We start from the raw sequence: 19,812 nt of genomic DNA, 5'->3' as shown, positions 1-19,812 counted from the left end.
CCGAAGAATCATATTGAAAAAATACGCTTTTAAACCATAATATACTTTATGCATTCATAATGCATGAACTTGAAACTAAATGGATTTTAGCATTACAAAAGTATTTTAGTTATTAAACGAGTAAGATTTTATTTCAGAATCATATTTATTAATTTTGATGTCAATCATATTCAAAAATATAAAAAAATTGTAACAATAAAAAAATTAAGGTAAGATCGTATCTCGTATTGAATTAGGTATTGAAAATTCATTTAGAGAGCTTCCAGTGCTATGCTAAGCTTAAGCTAGATATAAACTAAATTACAATTAAACAAGAAAATAAACAATAGGGAATAATCCTGATTTCGAATTGGCCTTTTACCCTTAAAAAATGAAAAAATACACTTGTTACCGTCACCGCGACCAAATTTGGAAGTGAAATTAAAATTGATTAAAAAACGAAGAAGTTATAAGCAGTTATAAGCAATCATAGTTTGCATTCAAGGGTTTCAAATTTCTGTTTAGCAAAACAAAGTTTTATATGTAAACTCTACGGCGATACCCACGTATGACTTCACTAGTGGGTACCTTCCTCTTTGTTTAATTAGAAATTTTAAACGTTCATATCTTGCATACTAGTACAGATTTTTTAAAACCAACTACACTTTTTTATTCGTCAAGTTAAAAAAATTTAAGCCCGATCCCCTATTGACTGAGCTGATTGTTAAAATACCCAGTATAGACAATGTTGAATATCAGTGCTTGCATGAGAAAAGTTGAAAAAACCAACAATTTTATTGCGGTTTTTCGACCGCAATTGATCTGGATATTTGAAAATTTTTCGCAATATTTTCTGGAAAACTTAGTTTTTTCATTTTTAAGGCGTCTTTCACAAGGCTTATTAGTTGAAGCTATCGATATCGGTTCTTTCACAAGGCTTATTAGTTGAAGCTCAGTGTAGTACACAAATGTAAATAGAAGAAAGCTAGTTTGTTTGTACTGTAATAACAATATATTCGCTGCTTACGTGTACTACACCAAGCTAGAACGAACAAATGAATTTTTATTTCTTTTTTAATGAAGCACCAACTGCTGAGTTGCGTCACTTAAGCTCCTTTGTGATTCATTGAAATGTAAAATTGATAATAAATCAATCAAAATAATAGCAAATAAAACTTTAAATAAACCATTAGTAAATAGTTGATCTACTATTATGACAGTTAATCGCAGAAACGAAGCAATGAATAATGATATGTTGGGATATCGTTTGCCCTGGGCACTTGGTACCTAGAGATCAATTCTGATATTCGTGTTCCGCGATATTCGTGTTCAGCGACCTCAAAAACCACCGAGTAACAAGTTTGGAAACATTTGCATCACTATTAACCGAATTGTGAACCAACAAATTTTTTAATGAAAATGTTGAACAATTGACTTTCTTTTTCTAAAATTTCAACACTCAATCAAGGAAAGCACGTCTTCTCCACTTTATTGGAAAGTAGTCATTATTATAACATTTAGGTACTACCATTTCATAAATTTCTGCTGTTATAACTTGTGGAGATAAGATTAACTGTTATAACAGTGCGGAGATAAGCTTAAGGTAATGAATGTTACGCTCGCTTGAAATATGGTATTAGATTTTATTTGTTCTCTAAAAACATATAGATAGTATACGTCATATTGTTAAATAACCACACTGCAGATGAAAATATTGGAAATAAATATGATCTTATGAATGTAATTTAATATATTCATAAAAGACATGGTAGGGGGAGGTGTTACGAACGAAATATATCTTACATTTTTATAATTATTGTATCTCTTTTATATTATAACTAAAATACGTAATTTATAATATATTTCATTGATTTAAATATAGCCATAATAGTACGATAATGAACCTAGAAGAACTTACATGAACCTAAAAAAAACTCTCTTTCATGCCTTAAAAAAGGCTAAATTTTCAACAAAAAAAATAGTGTTTTATTTCGGAGGTATACTTATGGGGGCTAAAAGAGGAGGGAGTATCAAATTAAACACTGGCGAAAAATTCGAGATCAGTGACCTGAAAAACTCTCTTATACGTTATTAAAAATCTTTCCGACTGTCGAAAAAGGGGAGGTGCATAATGGAGTGCATTAATAAAAATATCTTAAATTTCGGGATACTTTAGCATTTTGAACTGGTATAAATCTGGTTTGCTCTGATACCGGAATAAATTTGGCGAAAAAAATTCATCCTCCTACGTGATCCGTCAAATTTTCAAAAAACACAATTTTAGTTTTATTATTTACTATTCATGTGGTGAACCAAAAAATTAGTGTCCGACCGAAGCTTCGGCTTCGGCCACCTTCGGCCAAAAAACCACCCTCGGTCAAACATTCGGCTTCTGCCTGAATTCAGGCCGAAGCCGAAGCTTTGGCCGAAGGTTCTTAGCAAACGTCGGATTTGAACGAATTGTTCTAAATGTTATTATTTTGAAATAAATTTCAAGGTAATTTTTCTAAATCAACTTCTCAAGATCATAACCTCTAAATCAACTTCTAGAGATCAACTTTAATATTAACGTTTTAAAATCATGTTTTTAAACCTTCTTCGGCTTCGGCTCGGCTTCGGCTTCGGCCGAAGGTTGTGGCGATAGCCGATTAATCGGCTTCGGCCAAAAATCGACCTTCGGTCGGACACTACAAAAAATATATGTTTTTCTGTTCTCAAAACTTATTTAACATGTAGGCTACCACAAATGCATTCTTGTAATCTCAACTCTAGTGTTTACATATATTTATAAAGCATAATGACACTTAAACAAAATATTAAAAAACGTTTTTTTGAAATTACATCTGAACTATATTTATCTAAGATTTAATATAAATGTGTTCTCGGCATCGCTACCAATTAAATTTTTGGAAGGTATTATTTTGTTACTATATATTCTTACAACACCTGTAAAATTTCAGATCATTCAGATCAGAGGTACGAAAGTAGAAAAAGGCTGAATTAAACTTTTGTGTACATTTAACAACTATTATGTATTTTTTTAGTAAAAAGTTAATTAATGTATAAGGTCTAAATCTACAGATATAAAGTTCGCTTTAAAGCTTTAAACAAACGCATTATATTGGGTATCCACGGCCAATAATTATTATTAATGGTTGGTATATTGAAAAAAATTAAATCAGCATCATGTGATTAGTCACATTAGTTTTTCAGTCATGTGATTAGCAAATTTTTTGACGTATGTCTCTCGACTATTTATCGAACTCATTTCAGTTTTCTAATCACTCGAAGTATTGAAAATGGTTGGTTTGTATAAATAATTTATTTATTTTCAGTGGCGTAGCGTGCCTTGTCGGGGCCCCGTATAAAAATTTTTTTGGAGGCCCTTATATGGAGGTAAAGATTTTTCACAAAAGAAAAAAAATATTGTGAGAAGTAATATTTATTTATCACATAATTTACCCATTTTACAAATAAAAATCGAATTTTAAATATTCACTCTCCTTGCCTTTTTATCGGCAAACTGATTTATTAAATCATTTATGGCTGATGATGATTTTAGTTTTTCTAAAGTTTCTGCCTCTATGGACAATAGTGAGATGTCTGACAGCCGTTCTTGTCCCATCGAAGTTCTTAAGTAATTTTTTATTAGTTTTAATTTTGAAAAACTTCTTTCTGCCGTTGCGGTTGTAACTGGAAGGGTCAAGAATAAAAAGCATGCTGTGATTACCTCGGGAAAACTGGATGCAAGACTATTGAATTTTACTAGCAATAATTCAATGAGTTCTTTAATGGAAAAAATTTTTTTAATTTCAGGATTTAAGCATGTTTTTAGAGCCTTTAATTGGTCACAAAGATTAAGTGAGATGTCTTTACTGTATTTAGCAGACAGTTTTCCGGAAGCGTTTAATATCTCTTCGCTTGAAGAAGATAGGAGTTTCTCCGGTTGTAATATTTCGAATATACTACTCAGGTTGCAAAGGCTCTGAAATCTTTCTTTAGTTTGAGAAATTAATATATCTAAACAGCAATAGTATACATTGACTTTGAAATAGGATTCCGGGTCGGAAATTCTCTCATCTTGTGATAACTCATCAAAAAAACGCTTCGTTATCTTTCGCCTACTGTTTTTAAAAACAGTTGTTACCCCCCACTTTTTTGCTAAATCTTTGGATTCATTTAGCAAACTATTAAATATTAGATTATTAAATTATTATAATTAAATTAGATTATTAAATTATTATAGAATTTTGTCATTTGTAAAATAAAATAAATTAGAAAGAAAAGAAAATTTATTCTTTTTCCTTACACACTTTGGGGGCCCCCGTGGCCCGGGGGCCCCGTATAATTGATACGGCAAATACGGCGGTAGCTACGCCCCTGTTTATTTTGGAAAATCGAGTTGAAGTTCACAATATATAATGGAATTTTTTTTATTTATTTCATATATGTATTACCGGTTGCCTGGTTTCTTAAGTAATAATAATACATTACATGTGTTACAGTCAAAAAACTAATTAATAGCTGCATAAATAGTTCTATTCCTTCAAAGAAGTCTTTATATCTTACTACATATACAAATGTCGCAAATCTCTTCAAACAGAACCCTTATAAACGATTTGATTGTCCAATTTTTAATAACTAGCAACAATATTTTTAGTGATCCATTGACACCTAATTCCATGAAATAAGTTGTATCATTGAAAAAATTTACTAAATTTATCGTAAAAATACACTTTTCGTACAATAATTAATATAAATAAGATTTTCTAACTAAAAAACCAACCAATTATCAATTTCTGTTTCCTAACCAAATCAATATGTAAAAATTAAGCCATTGCTATTCAAATTTGTTCGTCTATTGTAATTTTATGTAGATACTTAACGATCTTTTTTTTTTGGTCGAGAAAAATTAAAATTTTCAAAATCTTAATACACACAGTCTAATTAATTTGAGGGATTTTAAAAATCCCTCACTATAATTTAAAAGTAATTTTTTGATTTGCTGCAACGACTTTACAATTCTTATCTAAAGAATCAAAAAGAAATTTTTGAAATATAACACTTACCGTTCCCGTTCTGGTATGATGATTTTTTAGAATCTATTCTAACATAGAGAAAATGTCTATTTTATATTGCATACAAATACTATAAAACTACAGTATGCATCTAATCTAGTTTAAATTTCCTATTCAATCCTCCTTTAAAAAGTAAAAAAAAAAAATCACCGCTTTGTTTTTCGAAAACAATATCAATTACATTGTTAACTTACCTGTTTTTAAAACATTGCGTTTTTGTTAATAATACTTGAACTGTAACTGTCAAAATGTACTTAAACCACCCACAACAAACGTTAATCAGTTAGTTCTTTTCATAAACTCAACAAGTGTCCACAAGTCGAAATCAAGTGTGGGTGATTGTTAAGAAAAACTTGTTAATAGTGGCAAAGAAATGTAGTGGAAAAAGATGAAAAATTCATAAAAAAGTGTATTCTAAGTCTTATTTAATTTCTTTTGCAGGATGTCACAATCATTTGCGAGGACTGGCTTCGTTAGGTGATGGAATAAATTTAAAAATTCTAGCACCATACGAAATCAGTGCTTTCATTTTGATATTCAACAATTTCTTTTAATACAAGTTTTCAATTTAAAAAAATTTGGTTTAATAATACAAATTTGGTTTATTCAAATGGAGTCGTATTCATTGAAGGATAACTCCATGAGGAATAAATGTCTTGGACAAATGTGTTTCTTACCATCGCCAAATTTCTTCCTAAGAGAAGGCATTTATTGATGGACTATTTGTAGGTGAGTATAACGTCATTTGAAAAAAATTATCGAAATTAATGTAAGCGATACAAGCTTCGTAAATATGATATCAGAGCTATTAAATTGAGAGAAAAGTATTTCGAAGGATAAATTATGAAATCCAAATTGCAGACAAAAGTTCACATCGATCTAAAGATCAATTTTCAAACTTTTTATATACTGTTACATTTTATCTGGCATATTTCTTTTTGGTTTGTTAGAGAGCTAGGCGATCTTAAAATTGAAATTTTGAAATAATTTTTTTTCTGAACTACAAACTCAAGATACTATTTTACTAAAATTGGTTACTCTGTAATTGTTTACAGGGCAAAAAAGATACAAAATTAGTCTATCAATAATCCATTGGCTAATTAGAAAGTGGGATTCCTATATTTATACGCCCATGGAAATAAATAATTGAAAGTGTTAAATTTAGATTCAGTAATTTGTATATTACAAAAAAGGTAATATTGGTAAAAAATCGTTTTTCTTTATAGATTACTTGAAATTTGTAATATTAATCCTGAGAAAAGACGTGGTTTCAATAAAAAATGTATCTATGAAAAACTGCGTACAACTGTCCCTGATGTTCTTTATATTTAAAAATATCGTTAAAAGGGCACTTAAGATGTACAATGACTGAAATCCATGCATTTTAAAATTTTAGCAATTTCACTAAAACCTAGGTGAATTTCAGAATTCTGAAGTATGAGATTTTGAACTAGAAACTGAATATAGGAACATAGTATGATCACCAAGTACTCTATTAGCAGTGTTTTTAGATATAAAGACCATCTTCTAGAATTATCGTACGTAATTTTTCATAGTTTTTCATCACTTCTTGAAACTAGTTCCAATGATTAAAATTGCATTTTCCAGCAAACCGTAGCGCCAATTTATTCTTAGCAAGAACATCTTTTTTTTAAATACACTATTTACAGAATCTAAACTTAACAGTTCTACTTAACTCCTTACATTCATGGGCATAAAAAACAAGGTGAACACATGTGCCTAATATGTAGATTATCTGAAATTTTGTACAAATAAAAAAGGTCATAAAAAAAAGCCATAAAAAAGGTCACTCAAACTGACTATGCAAGACAAATTCATTTCGCTTTCCAATGATTGCTGGGTAAGAGCAACCAAAAATAGAAGCGAATGTTGCGGAAAAAGCCTAAGTCAAGTTATTGCAATTCTTTGGGGTTTATAATGTTTTTATGATGTCTCATATGACATTAGTCCGCTTCCGAGGTAGAAATTAACAGTAATTAGGTTTTATAAAAATGACTTCGCTACTGTCTTTTGCTTTTCGAATACATATGGGTCACATAGACTTCGATTTTATAACTGAATTCAAAAATTTACAAATAGATAGTTGTTATGTTACGGTATTGTTACCGTACTTTTATTTAGGACTTATTTATAACATGTCAAATATTTGTATGGATGTAATCCTTAAGTAGTCTAACAACACTGAGAAAGGGCGATATTGCGAGTAATGCTCTTCCAAAGTTCAGATTAAAATCGATAGATATATAGCTACCTTCTTTCATACTCTCTAATAAAAAGATAATTTACTTTCCAATATTTTCTAATTTTGTCTGATACTTAACAAGGCGGGTTTTCCATAGTCCGACTTTTGAAAATTCCAAATTTCAAGGTTTGGGACGTCGTATAAAGTTTCACACTGTCGGAGAGTCGATTTTTTGAAAATAAGCCCAAAAAATGTCTGGTAGCTTTATACATTAAATATAAATGGCTGTTTTTAATTTAATTAATGCAAAATTTGATTTTGGGAAAATTGGGACTTATGGTATACCTACAATCATTTTAGAAAGAATGAAGTTCGCATATCATAAACCATATTTTGATTAAAATTTGTCTATATTCATATGTTCAGCATGTTAATTAATATAATAATGAATCTACATTACAGTTTTACAGTTAATTAAATAGTCACATGAGGATTGTAATAATGTATTACATTAATAATTACTATTAATTAATTATAAATAAAAATTAATATACATATGTATTTGTTTTATATTCTCTTTTTTTTTACATTCACAGATGCCTACACTAAGTGTAAGTCGTTAAGCACAATTTATTGAATATTTCTATCGAAACGACTTTCTTGTTTTATATGTCTTCTATGTGTCGAATTAAAACATGAATTACAACTTCTGAGAATTTTTTTGTCTCTACAAGATCAGAATAAAGTTATTTTTACTCTTCCTCAAGATAATATAATTTTTAAGTCGTAAATTAGCGATCTACGTTTAATATAGACATCTATGGTTATATTAGGATGATAAATAATTTTTAATTTTTTATGCCAAAATTATTACTTTATTATCATTCACTTAAAATAGTCCAGTCAATATTTTGCCATTTTGTCTAAAATAGCCACGTGAACCAAATAATTGAACCATATGAAAATTCATACCTAAAACTCACTTAAACTGAAAATATTTAAAATTACAATTCCTTAAAAGATTAACTTTTGATGAAAAAAAAAAAAAATTTGAAGATCATTCTTAATATTAAAACATATTAAAAAAAATCGCAATGGATAAATTAAATTTTATTTCATATTGAAATCACTGAATTGAATACCGTTCAATTTTGGTCACACATGCATCACGGACTCTCAAAATTAAGACGATAAAAGCGATAAATATTTTCTTGCTTTTATTTATTATTGATAAAAACTGTAAACATTAATTATAATTATCACAATGTTAAATAAAAATATAATTTAAAAATGGATAAATAATGTCTTTCATTTTCTTAACTGTCTTATTTTTCTTCAAAGGTACTTCGGGAGCAAATTACGTGACAGAAGAAAACTGCGTTCAGAATAATTATAATATCATTCAGAACCACAAAATATTTGGTTTATTGTGAAATGAGAAAAACGATTACTTATTTTAATTGAATACTTCTCTGATTGTATATTACTTATGTAAGATGTGGCGTATTTAGGGAAGGACTTCAGTTATATATTTAAAAAAAACTAAATTAAGATACACAGTTTCAAACCAAAACTAGACTGCGTCCTGTGCGACGCATTCCCTATGTCATCTCCGCAATTGACATGTAACACAGTACTATGTTGCTTCTCATTTGAAAACATGTTACGTGGTTCAAAAAAATCTGTGCTGCCTACGTTATATTCCCTGCCTCTTGGTATGTGCCAGACGTGACGCTATTTAATTGATAAAGAAAGATTGATAAATTCCGTAATTTATTAATACTAAGCAAGGCAGAAAAACAGACGTCCATAGATATTATTGTAAATTTCTACACTGGAATACTTATTGTAATTTATAACGGTACCTAAATTTTTATAATATAGGTTTAAATTCTGAATTTTTATGAAAAATGCCTCCGGAGTATATTTTTAAATACGCCAAGTTAATCTCATTTAGTTTAAAAGAGCTCTTTAAGAATGAATTTCCTTTCTGGATCAACGATATAAAAAGTCACATCCCACTTTAAAATATTATGCAACACTTGCTGAAAATTCGTCAATGACATTTTGACTGCATTATTTTATTTCAAAACTAACAACTGTCTTAATAAAACATAATGGCTCCCATGAAAAACAGCTATAAAGCACCACCTTACTAGGGGATTCGAACTCAATTTTTAGAAAAATTTATTTTATGGGCAAATTACCACAATTCAAGAGTGCTTTTAATGTGGAAGACTCATTTTTGTTCCAAAAAAAGAAAGAGAGAAAAAGAAATAACAAACGAAAGAGATTAAATGAACTAAATAAAATTTATTTTTATTCAACTTAATAAAATTATTATTTATTTTATCTTTAATTTTATTTTTTTTTTGTAAAATATATTTTTGTTTTTCAGTAATCATATAATAAAATATTAACATAAAACTCAAAAATTGTAACTTTTTGAGCGTAAAAAATAAATAAAAATTTGTAATTCAAATTTTAAAAAGAAAAAAGAAAATTATTAACATTTGTTTAAAAATATAATTTGAAAAAAAACAAAAAAAAAATATTCATAGAATATTTGATATTTAAATTAATTTGGATTCTGTAATGCTTTTTGTTGCTTCCCATTCACAGAATTCAAAATATCAGCAACGAACTGAAACGATTTACTCAAAAAAATATACAGGAAGTTTAAATCATAATAGTTCGAGCTTATTTTGGTGAAGTTTAAAAACTCAAGACAATTCAAATGATAATTTAGGTCTTGAATATTTACCACCATGATAATCTTTAACGACCTCTAAACAAACCCTGCTCTATTCTTAATTGGTTTCGGGGAGATCATAACCTTTCTATTCAAAACTCATCGAAAATAAATTGCGACCTTCTACGTGTATTGTTTCAAAGATTTTTTTAAAAAGGTTTTTATAAACGTTCTTGACAATAAATAAACTATCCTAGAGATTAAATAAGCGCAAGCGTTAAAAACATTACAATATTTAAATTTATACTTAGATCTAACCTTCAGAATCAATTTTTTAAATTAATTTCTAGGTAAAAAAATACAGAATTCGTACGCTTTATTTTTATTAATCTGCTTGTCAAAAAACTTGACAATCACGTTTATTTATTCAGGTATTAAAGATAGAGCGTTTCTTTTATTCAAAACGCTATTTCTACTTCTCCGTTTATTAGATGCCGTTTAAAATTCCTTTTTCAAGTAAAAACGTCTGAAACAATGCAGAAGCTTGTAATTACAACGAAGTAAGTCTGACGTTTCACTGCCCTTAATTGTCCTTTCATCGTCAATACGATATTGTCGATTGTTAAGAGGTTCGATTTTTTTTATTAATATTGCCTTTAATTATATTAATATCTAAAAAATACTCTATAGGACGAGAATTAACTGCATCATGATCGAAAAGTTTAGTTCCAAAACCAAACAAATTAGAATCTTATGCGGCCAACTCCTCATCTATAATTAACACATACAATAAATATACAATTTGTTCAACATGAAGTTTTTAAATCGTAACAACACGAATTGAATTATCATTTTTTTCACTTTTTAAATTCTTTTTTTGATTTAACTCATTCTCTTTTTGATTTAATTTAAACCATGTATCACCTAATGCTTTGGCAAAATGATCATCTACAGATAAACTAGCTGTATCTGTATCCATCATTTCTTTAAAACTTGCTATAATACCATTTTCTTGTTCCGTAGCGTTTGTTGTTTTTGTTTGATGTTTCTTCGACGATGTTAAAGTAATTTTTTTAATATTATTGTGTGGTTCTACGACTACTGGCGTTGTTCGATTTGTTAATTGTGTTGTTGTTGTTACTGTTGGTGGTGGAGATGGTGTTGTTGTGACAACGTTGTTATTTGAGAAAAGTATAGCGTAGTCTTTACCCAAAGATCGTCGAAAGTGTTCATCGATTATTGGATCACACATTGATATACCTAGAAAATAAAAAAATGGTTTAAATAGATGATCAAGTCGTAATTTATTTGTACAGGGAGCTAGGTGACTTATTTTCCCACCTCCCTCTTACCCATCCAGCATTTACGAACATATTTTGCGCGAAAAAAACTGGTAGTTGCAACCTGTCACACACTGCACTATGCAACATAACAATAGTTCTTCAGCTTAGCACATGTTTTCAAAGCTATAAGTGTTAATAAATAAAACATGATAGCAATGTTTGTATTTAGTATGCAGTTTTTTGGAAATTCAATCAATATCACGTCTAAACTAGTTTCAGAAAAAGGTGATTCACTTGATCTTGCATAAACTAAATATATTGTTCCGAGTTTTTGAAAAATCTTTCTTCTGAACTATTTGGCAAAAGTGGTAAAAGATCTTCAAAGACAAACTTCCTGCAGTTCAAGGCCTGCTTAGAGATTAAATAAAAAAAAAGGGCAATTATGCTCAATATGTTCAAATACGAATATATTCAAATTAAAAAATGGTCAGTTGTCAAATATATAAGAGGAATTTAAATAAGCAGTATAAAAGGCAAAGAAGTCAAGAGAACAAATCCTATGATTGCGTTCTTGTTAATTCTGTGTGCTACAGACACATAGAAGACTGTTCATTTTCGACTCATTTAGGGTTAAAGATGAAATATAATAGAGAAATATCTGAAGCTCTACGGCCAGGGATAACTAAAAATGTCATTGATTTGATTATTTGAACAAAATCTTGCTAACAGTTTTTTATTGTAAATGGATGTGGGTTGTAAGTTAATCTGAAGAAAGATTATTTCCATTTAAAAAACTCTCATAGAGTCGATCGAATTTTACACGTATATTAAGTTTTGGAAATTATATTTTGACTAGTTCCGAAAAATCTCGATACGTTTTTATCTCTGTGCCTTTACGCAATAGAAAACAATCTTTAGCGAAACTTACTTTTTGATTCTGTTGTATGATTTTGTATTTTTGATGATGAAATATATTTTCCATTATCTTGATGATGTACTGGAGGAACAGTTTGTGCTTGTGTAATAACCGATGGGCGAAAACTTGATATGCGATACGTTGAATTACTAATTGCTTGCGAATATGTTGGAGGTAATCCACGTTGTCTGATGGACATATCTAATGGTGTATCTACAACTGATGCACCGTCTGCTGTTGGTGTTGATGATTTTGGTGACAGTGATAATGAAGACGATGTTGATGAATTATTACTATTATTAGATTCATCTAAATGATCAATTAATAATTCTGGGGGTAAATTTTCTGGTAATTTTGGATCTGATTTTCGTGTATATTCTGGTAAACGTGATCTACGTTCACGTTTCCATTTTGTTGTTGGTGGGGCTTGTTTTGATGTATAATGTTTGTTGTTTAATGCATCATCTGCAAGCAAAAGAAAATTGTTCACGTTAAAAATTTAATTATCAAAGAAGTTTAAATTATCAAAACATTCTAAATTTACAAGGAACAAAATGGAAATATTGTATTTTTTTCCATTTGCATTGAGTGCAATATTACCGAGGGAAGGTTTAGCCATAATTTCCTCGTTCTTAGAAGCATATGATGGCCTTTTAAAACGATATAAGAAGTTGCAGGGCGTAGCTTAATCGATGTTATTGGATAACAGTCAGTTTCAGTTCGAACACTTAAATATAGCGTTCCAGCCTCAAAAGGGTTAAAAGGAAGTATCAGACTAGAATAATAATTCCCAAGATTACTACTTATTTCGCACTCAATTAATATAAACAACTCTTTTTCATTTAAAAAAAAATCGTGACAAGGCGCGAACTTATTCCGCATTCGTACGAAATGATGAGAAACTCAAACGGATTCTCAGAGAAACTCAAGTGATAATAGTTCGCATTTCTGTAGAATTCATCTATAGCGGTACATAAACATGGTTTAAGAACTTTTCAAACATAAATTTTTTACAACCCCTTTGATTATTTAATCTACAGCATAGAGGCGCCTCAAAAAAAAAGATTCCCAGCAAAGACTTTAAAGCCTACCCTAATTAATAATAAATCAAATATTCACATACAGTTCAGTGGATATCAAAATTAATAACAATAATAAAACACTTAATTTTTTTTCTGTTACACATGAGAAAGGAGAAAGACGCAAGGGGGTAGGTCTAATTTTTTGTTTCTTCAAAAAAATAAAACTTTTTTCGTTTTTTCTCTCCGTGATTTAAGTTGATTATGATTATTATATACGTTGAATGTATTAAGAAGGCTTATACATATAGGTATACGTAAAAATATATATAATTGGTATGCCTTAGGCTCACCGGATGTGGCTATCTCATATATAATTAATGGTTTGCTGCATTAAAATGAAAAAAAAACTTCAACTTAAAGACCTTCGAAGGTCGACTAGCTATGGACGCTAATGGTATACACTATATAGTATTGGTGAAGAGCCTATACCTACAACCATCCATTTTATTAATGTGTATCACATTGATGTTATAATATACCCATAAGACCTCTCAATCTCGACTATATACAGCATGTTTCAGGAATAATGTTTAATTTTTAAAAAGACGGTAATATGAGTAATTTACATAGCACATTTAAGCATAATTTCAGAATTAATTTGTTATTGAGTTTCATTTAATAAGAAATATTGGGATAAAAATTTACGTAATAAAAAGTTAGACGCCAAGTTTAAAGTTCATTAATTCGCCAAAGAAGTTATATTCAAATATGATAAAGGTTTTACAGAGTGAAATCCAATTATTTTTTATATGTGATAATTCGATATCTGGCAAACTAGATACTATTAGTTTTATGCATATCGACTTTTATTCGCAAAAAAAATTTTTCTTTTCAATCCTGAATAGCACAAAAAAATGTCGATAGGATCAACATTTCTTTATATTAATTTCTCCTGAAACACACTGTAATTTTAAGAATGCATTTTATTTATTTCTATGCGCCAAAGATATTTGTGTTAGATAAGGTGTGTGGTTTGGGTTTGATCTGATTGTATAACTTTTTTAATTAAATGAATTTTTTTTTTAGAATTTTTTTCAACCAAATTTTAATGAATGAAATTCTTCTACCACCTTCTTCGTGCAAACCTCAACTTCGCTTAGTATGCCTTGCTAGGCATGATGAAAAATTTGGCATCAAATGAATATATTATCAAATAATTTTTAGGAAAATTAATCGTCAATTTTGGCCGATTATGATATTGATACTATTTTAACCGGCCTTTTACTATCTGTTTGGCAATATGTTAAAAGCGGCTCTTTTAATTTTTAGCTATAATGCTTGCGTTTTTGGATTTTCGAAATAAATACCAAAGTTGAACAGCCTTTGGATTTTTAGGCTCCTCACGATTAGATGATTAGGAGCTACTGTGGGAATCTATGAGGGTTTCATACATAATGAAATTTCATAACAACAACAATTATAATATTAAGGAAATTATCGTTAAGGAAAACATTAAAAGCATACAAAATAATTGTAACAAAAATCATTAGTTTTTTACTCTTAAATTTTGATTATTCAGAAAATATCTTTTTGCACTAGTAATAAAAGAAAAATTTCCAATTTAATCCTTATTCCTCTAATAAGTCTCCTTGTATATAGTCAAATTTAACACGTTAGCGAACTAGCCCTTTCTAATATCAATAAAGGATAAAAAAAAATTTAATGTCGATCAGAAACAAACTGTGAAAGTAACAAACCAAAATTATCACGATGTTTATTTACAAAATCTAATAGTTCACATCATATCGATAAAAACTTAATGAAATTTTTTCGAAATTCCATTATCAATATTCGATACAACTTCAATAGCTGAATCTTTTTTTCAGAAAATTCGCTAAAATAAACTATCAAAAACTTTAGAAATTTTTTTCTTATAAAAAAGTTTCGCGTCATCGATTTTGTTTACTTATTTAACGCAACATTGATCTAAAATTCATTTGAAAAAAAAAAACCAAAAGTAGCCACAAATTTTATTGAACCATGAAAAAACCTTTCATGTCAAAATTTTTATCAATTCGTAAACAAAAAAAAACCGAGAAAACACAAAAGAAAATTTTATCAAAAATAAAGAAAACGACACATACCATTATTATTGATCCAAGGTTGCCAAAATGCACAAATTTTTGATGATTTTTCTGGCATTTGATAAAAATTTGTGTGTAGTTGTTGATAAGTATTCAAAATATCATGAATGTTATTTAAATAAGAAATCCGTGGATCCATAATTTAAAACAAATAAATAATAAATAAACTACAAAATCAAAATTTCACTTCACTTCAAAAAACTTATATGAATAAAACTTAAAAAAAGAAACACTTGATCTCTTCAAACGAATCACGAGGAGATTCTGTGTGCGGTTACGAGATGAGATGTTCTTAAGACAAAGTTGTACGATCGACTGAAATTTATTAATTTATTGTGCTTGAACGTAGAGTTCACTTTTTTGATGATCGACAAAGATTCATTCATAAGAAGCGAAGACGCGCGTGTTTACAATATTTTCAGGTATAAAAATCGACCAGAAAGAAGATGCAATCAACAAACGAAAAAAATCGTGGTGGATGTGTCTTTAAGAGACCTTAGCAATAACTTTCTGTTTAAGTAAATTAATCTATTAATGGATTTATTGTAGGTCGTAAGCTTATAAAGAAATCAAATCTTTGAGATTCATTTTGTTTATATTTTATAATATGTATTAATTTGAAGGTATAAACTGCAATAAAGTAAGAGTCATACAGAACACTAATTTTATCTATTTCCATTTTTACCATTTAGGCTGCCTAAATGGTAAATGTGGCACCGATCAAAGGAGATATCCGTTGTTTGGCAACTTAAAAATCACGATTTTCTACAATTTTCAAGTTGTCGAACTACTGACATCTCTTTTTATTATAAAGTGTCACCGTGTCAGGCAAAATGTTTCTTACATTTATTATCAAGGCGAAGCTTGAAACTTGTGCTCTTGTGAAAAAAGTTCTTAAGCTAATAATAATAATAATGGGGTTTAACCTCCGTTTCTCTGACATATACGCCTATAACAGAGGCCACCCACATCATTAATTGTTAATCTTTATTTATTTAACTTCATACATATTTACAATTACAATTTGATGTGGGTGGATTCGGTTACTTCGTTCTTACCCAAGCGACGACAATGTGATCAATTTTACCGCCCTTATTAATTTTAATTGTTCACACTGCCGCTGCCTGGATTCGAACCCGCAACCTAAGCCTAGACAGACGAATGATCACAGGCTAATGCCTTAGACCGCTCGGCCATTTAGGCTCTTAAGCTAATCATAATTGTAACAGCAACAAAAGTGTATTTCTTATTAAATGACCCTGAATGATGAAAGACACCGGGACTTTAAATGTCCTAAATATGTCCCAGACTCAATGTTCTAAATGTCTTCACCATACAGTGTATTATTATGTCTCTCTATAAATATTAGCCATACAAAAAAACAAATGACTGGTGAAAAATTGTTGAAAAATTAATAAAATTAGGATAAATTCTGGAATTACTGTTCCACTTTTTCGACAATAAATTTTACACTAGTATAATTAGAAGTTTTGACTTGTCTGGGCGCCAAAGTTTGACCACAGGCACAGCCATACATATGAAAATTAATTTAAAAAAAATCACCAATCATATAATTTTTTATAGATTTTCGGGGTGAAAATAATAACTTCAGAACAGACAGTTAAAAAACAAATTCAATTTTAAAACACTGAACCAAAAAAAAAAAAAAATGAACGCTGCCAGGTATAATGTGTCCATCGACATAGTATCGCGCTTCGTCCGGTCAGGTGAAAGATGAGATGTTTCTTAAGTTGTTATAAGTTCTTTTTTTTACATAATTTATGCCTTTTTTTATTATCTCCCATTCAAAAAACATTTTTAGAAGTATTTTTGGAATTCAAATAATCTCTCATTTTATGAATAAAATAGAAGAAACTATTAAAATGGTATTCGTGAATAGAATTTCTAATTAGCAATTCAAAATCAAAACTTTGATGGAAGTTTTTTACCTCTATATAAAGAATGTAATGTATAATGAGAAAAGAAAAATATTAAATATATGATCGAATAATAGACTCGATTGCCATCAAATTTGTATAATAAAAACTGATTATAAATAATTGGACTTTTTTCTTATTTCTTTTCGTTCATTGAAAAAATTACAACGTTCACAATTAAAAAACTTGTGTGTATGGCAACTACCTGAAATAAAACTCATGCATGGAGCGAATAAAAACTGCACGTCCTTTTGTATATTTTCAAATAAGTTAAGTGCAACGAAAATTATTAAAGATCATTCAATGAAATAAAATGCAATTTTATTCAGATATTTTGAGATATCATAGATATTGAACATTTGAGATATTCTATTTGGAATATATATCAGTTCTGAAATGGTTTAAAGATATTCATATAAAAAAATAACTGCCATTTGAAAAAATTCTACTTTTGGTTAGAAGGCTTTGACTATATAGTACATGAAATGCTAGTCCTCCTTTGCTTCCAAGCAAATTCAAGGGGTCAAACAAAAGAGAAGATAGAAATGACGTTCGGCAATTTTGGCAACTAATTTTTTCATTTTTTTTTTAAATACGAAGCGTAATACTCGGGAGCTATCGTTTATGCTAGTCTAGTAAAACATCGGACATAACCTTGAACGTCATGTCTCCCCTTTATATGTTGGAATAGGAGAAGTATTTTCTCTAGGCTCATATAGTGTTTAGTCGAATTTTGAAGGATTTAATTATAACATCGAATCGGGTTTGATGAAAGTTTATAAGATTTCAGCTACAATAATAGGATACTGCATGCTATACGTATTTATTCAATATATAGATGTCATATGAGTGGTTTATACCAAATAATTTAAAAGAAATATTTATGTAATCTATACAAGAAATATCAATCAAAAATAATTGGATTGAATGGGATGAATTTATTTTGGTTGATTATATTGAATCAAATCATGAACGGAAATACATTGGGGATTTTTATCTATTTTAGGTATAATTTTATTTTAATTTTATGAAAAGGAATTTTGGCGTTTGAATTATTTCGGACATTCCATTGAAAATCAAAATAAAGTTGGTATATACATCTCTAAAAGGATTAGAAAAAAAAAACCTTTTAATTAGCACTACACTTTTTTTTTATGAAAGTCTTTACAAAATGAGCACTAACTATTATTCACCCACAAATTTTTCCTTGTTCATCTATAAGAGGAAACTAATATATTTCATATGGTTTTAATCAATAATATTAGCGTAATTCACTCAAATAATCAAATCTTAATAATACAAGAGACGGTATAAGGTCGATGTTCACTCATCTGATAATAATATTTTTATGAAATTTTATTGATTTAAAAACACTCCTATATCATAGTTTTTCTACCGAAAAGTGTTTATGGCTATTTTTAAGTTAATTAATTTAAATCCATTTTTCCAGGCAAGCCATACCATTGTTATCGTAATTAAATTATCTTTCTTCCGATACCCTTTTCAATTTGTTAACAAATCGGTGTAGATCTGTTCATACCATATGAACAGGTAAGTCAATATAAGTAACTACATCGATCTGTTAACGATTCGAAATGGGTATCAGAAGAAAGATAATTTAATTACGAAAATAATGATTACGAAGTGGCGAATCAATAACATCAGTACAGGTTGAGTTCCATTGCAGACTCAATATTCAATGGAAATGACGTAGTTCCCTCCCGAGAAACAAGCTTACGTTGGGTTAGTAATACTTAGCTCACTAATGGAAGAAGAATACCTTTTCATTATTGAGTCTTTATTCGCTGACTATTACTAATACCATTTTCACTGACCACGGTCATAACAGCTCCATGATGACAAAAGAAAAAGCAATGCTTTGAGTTGAGATATATGTTTCCTTTTCTAAATACCGAGTAAATCCATAAAGGAATTTTGACTAAGTATATGTTACGTAAAAAGTTTTTTTGAAATCAATATTTAAAAAAAATTTCCAATATACACAAAAGGCTCCAAAGTCAGGTTACTATTACAACACATTACATTTGTATTAAAAGTAGTATTGTTAATAATTGTTTAAATTTAATTTTAATTACCACAAAAAAAAATGTATAAAAATTATGTTGTAATCATAAAAATAATTATATTAAATATTACAATTCTACTCAATATTTTATCAATACAAAAATTGAAAATTTTGTATGTATATCTATTCCATTTATTAAATATTGAAACGTTATGCCGGTTATTTACTAAACGGACTGATCGACAAAAACAAAACTCAAACTCAAATAATAACTTTCCTTTTCACAAATGTTTTAAAGACTGACGTGTTTTGCGACAGTTGAAAAATCCATATTTGATTATTAGTATTATTATCCAACAGTCGCAAAACTTCTGATCCTCTCTTCTTGAAACTTTGATTGAAACATACATGAATATTTTTACATCAATTTCGAAATGTAATGATGTATTGTTTAATATTTATTTTATTTATATTTGATCTTAAAAATATTGTAGCATTAGCAAATTATCTAACGTACTTAAAGATTTTAAAA

At 28.9% G+C, this 19,812-nt stretch overlaps 1 protein-coding gene across 2 annotated transcripts in view; it reads right to left on the bottom strand.

The window, feature by feature from the left end:
• Nucleotides 1-10,322: 10,322 nt before the first annotated feature.
• The window catches only part of LOC123304986 (mucin-5AC), a 48,610-nt gene continuing 39,120 nt past the window's right edge, over nt 10,323-19,812 (bottom strand). For both annotated transcript variants that reach the window (XM_044886565.1, XM_044886564.1), the window contains 2 exons: nt 12,164-12,616; nt 10,323-11,212 (listed from right to left, as the gene is read on the bottom strand). In XM_044886565.1, the coding sequence (XP_044742500.1) occupies nt 10,773-11,212; nt 12,164-12,616 (893 nt within the window). In that variant the 3' untranslated portion in view covers nt 10,323-10,772. The remainder of the gene's footprint in view (nt 11,213-12,163; nt 12,617-19,812) is intronic.

Source organism: Chrysoperla carnea, chromosome 1 (assembly GCF_905475395.1).
Source record: "Chrysoperla carnea chromosome 1, inChrCarn1.1, whole genome shotgun sequence".
Lineage (NCBI taxonomy): Eukaryota > Metazoa > Arthropoda > Insecta > Neuroptera > Chrysopidae > Chrysoperla > Chrysoperla carnea.
The sequence above is the reverse complement of the archived record's forward strand: the minus strand, read 5'-3'. Positions and strand labels throughout refer to the sequence as shown.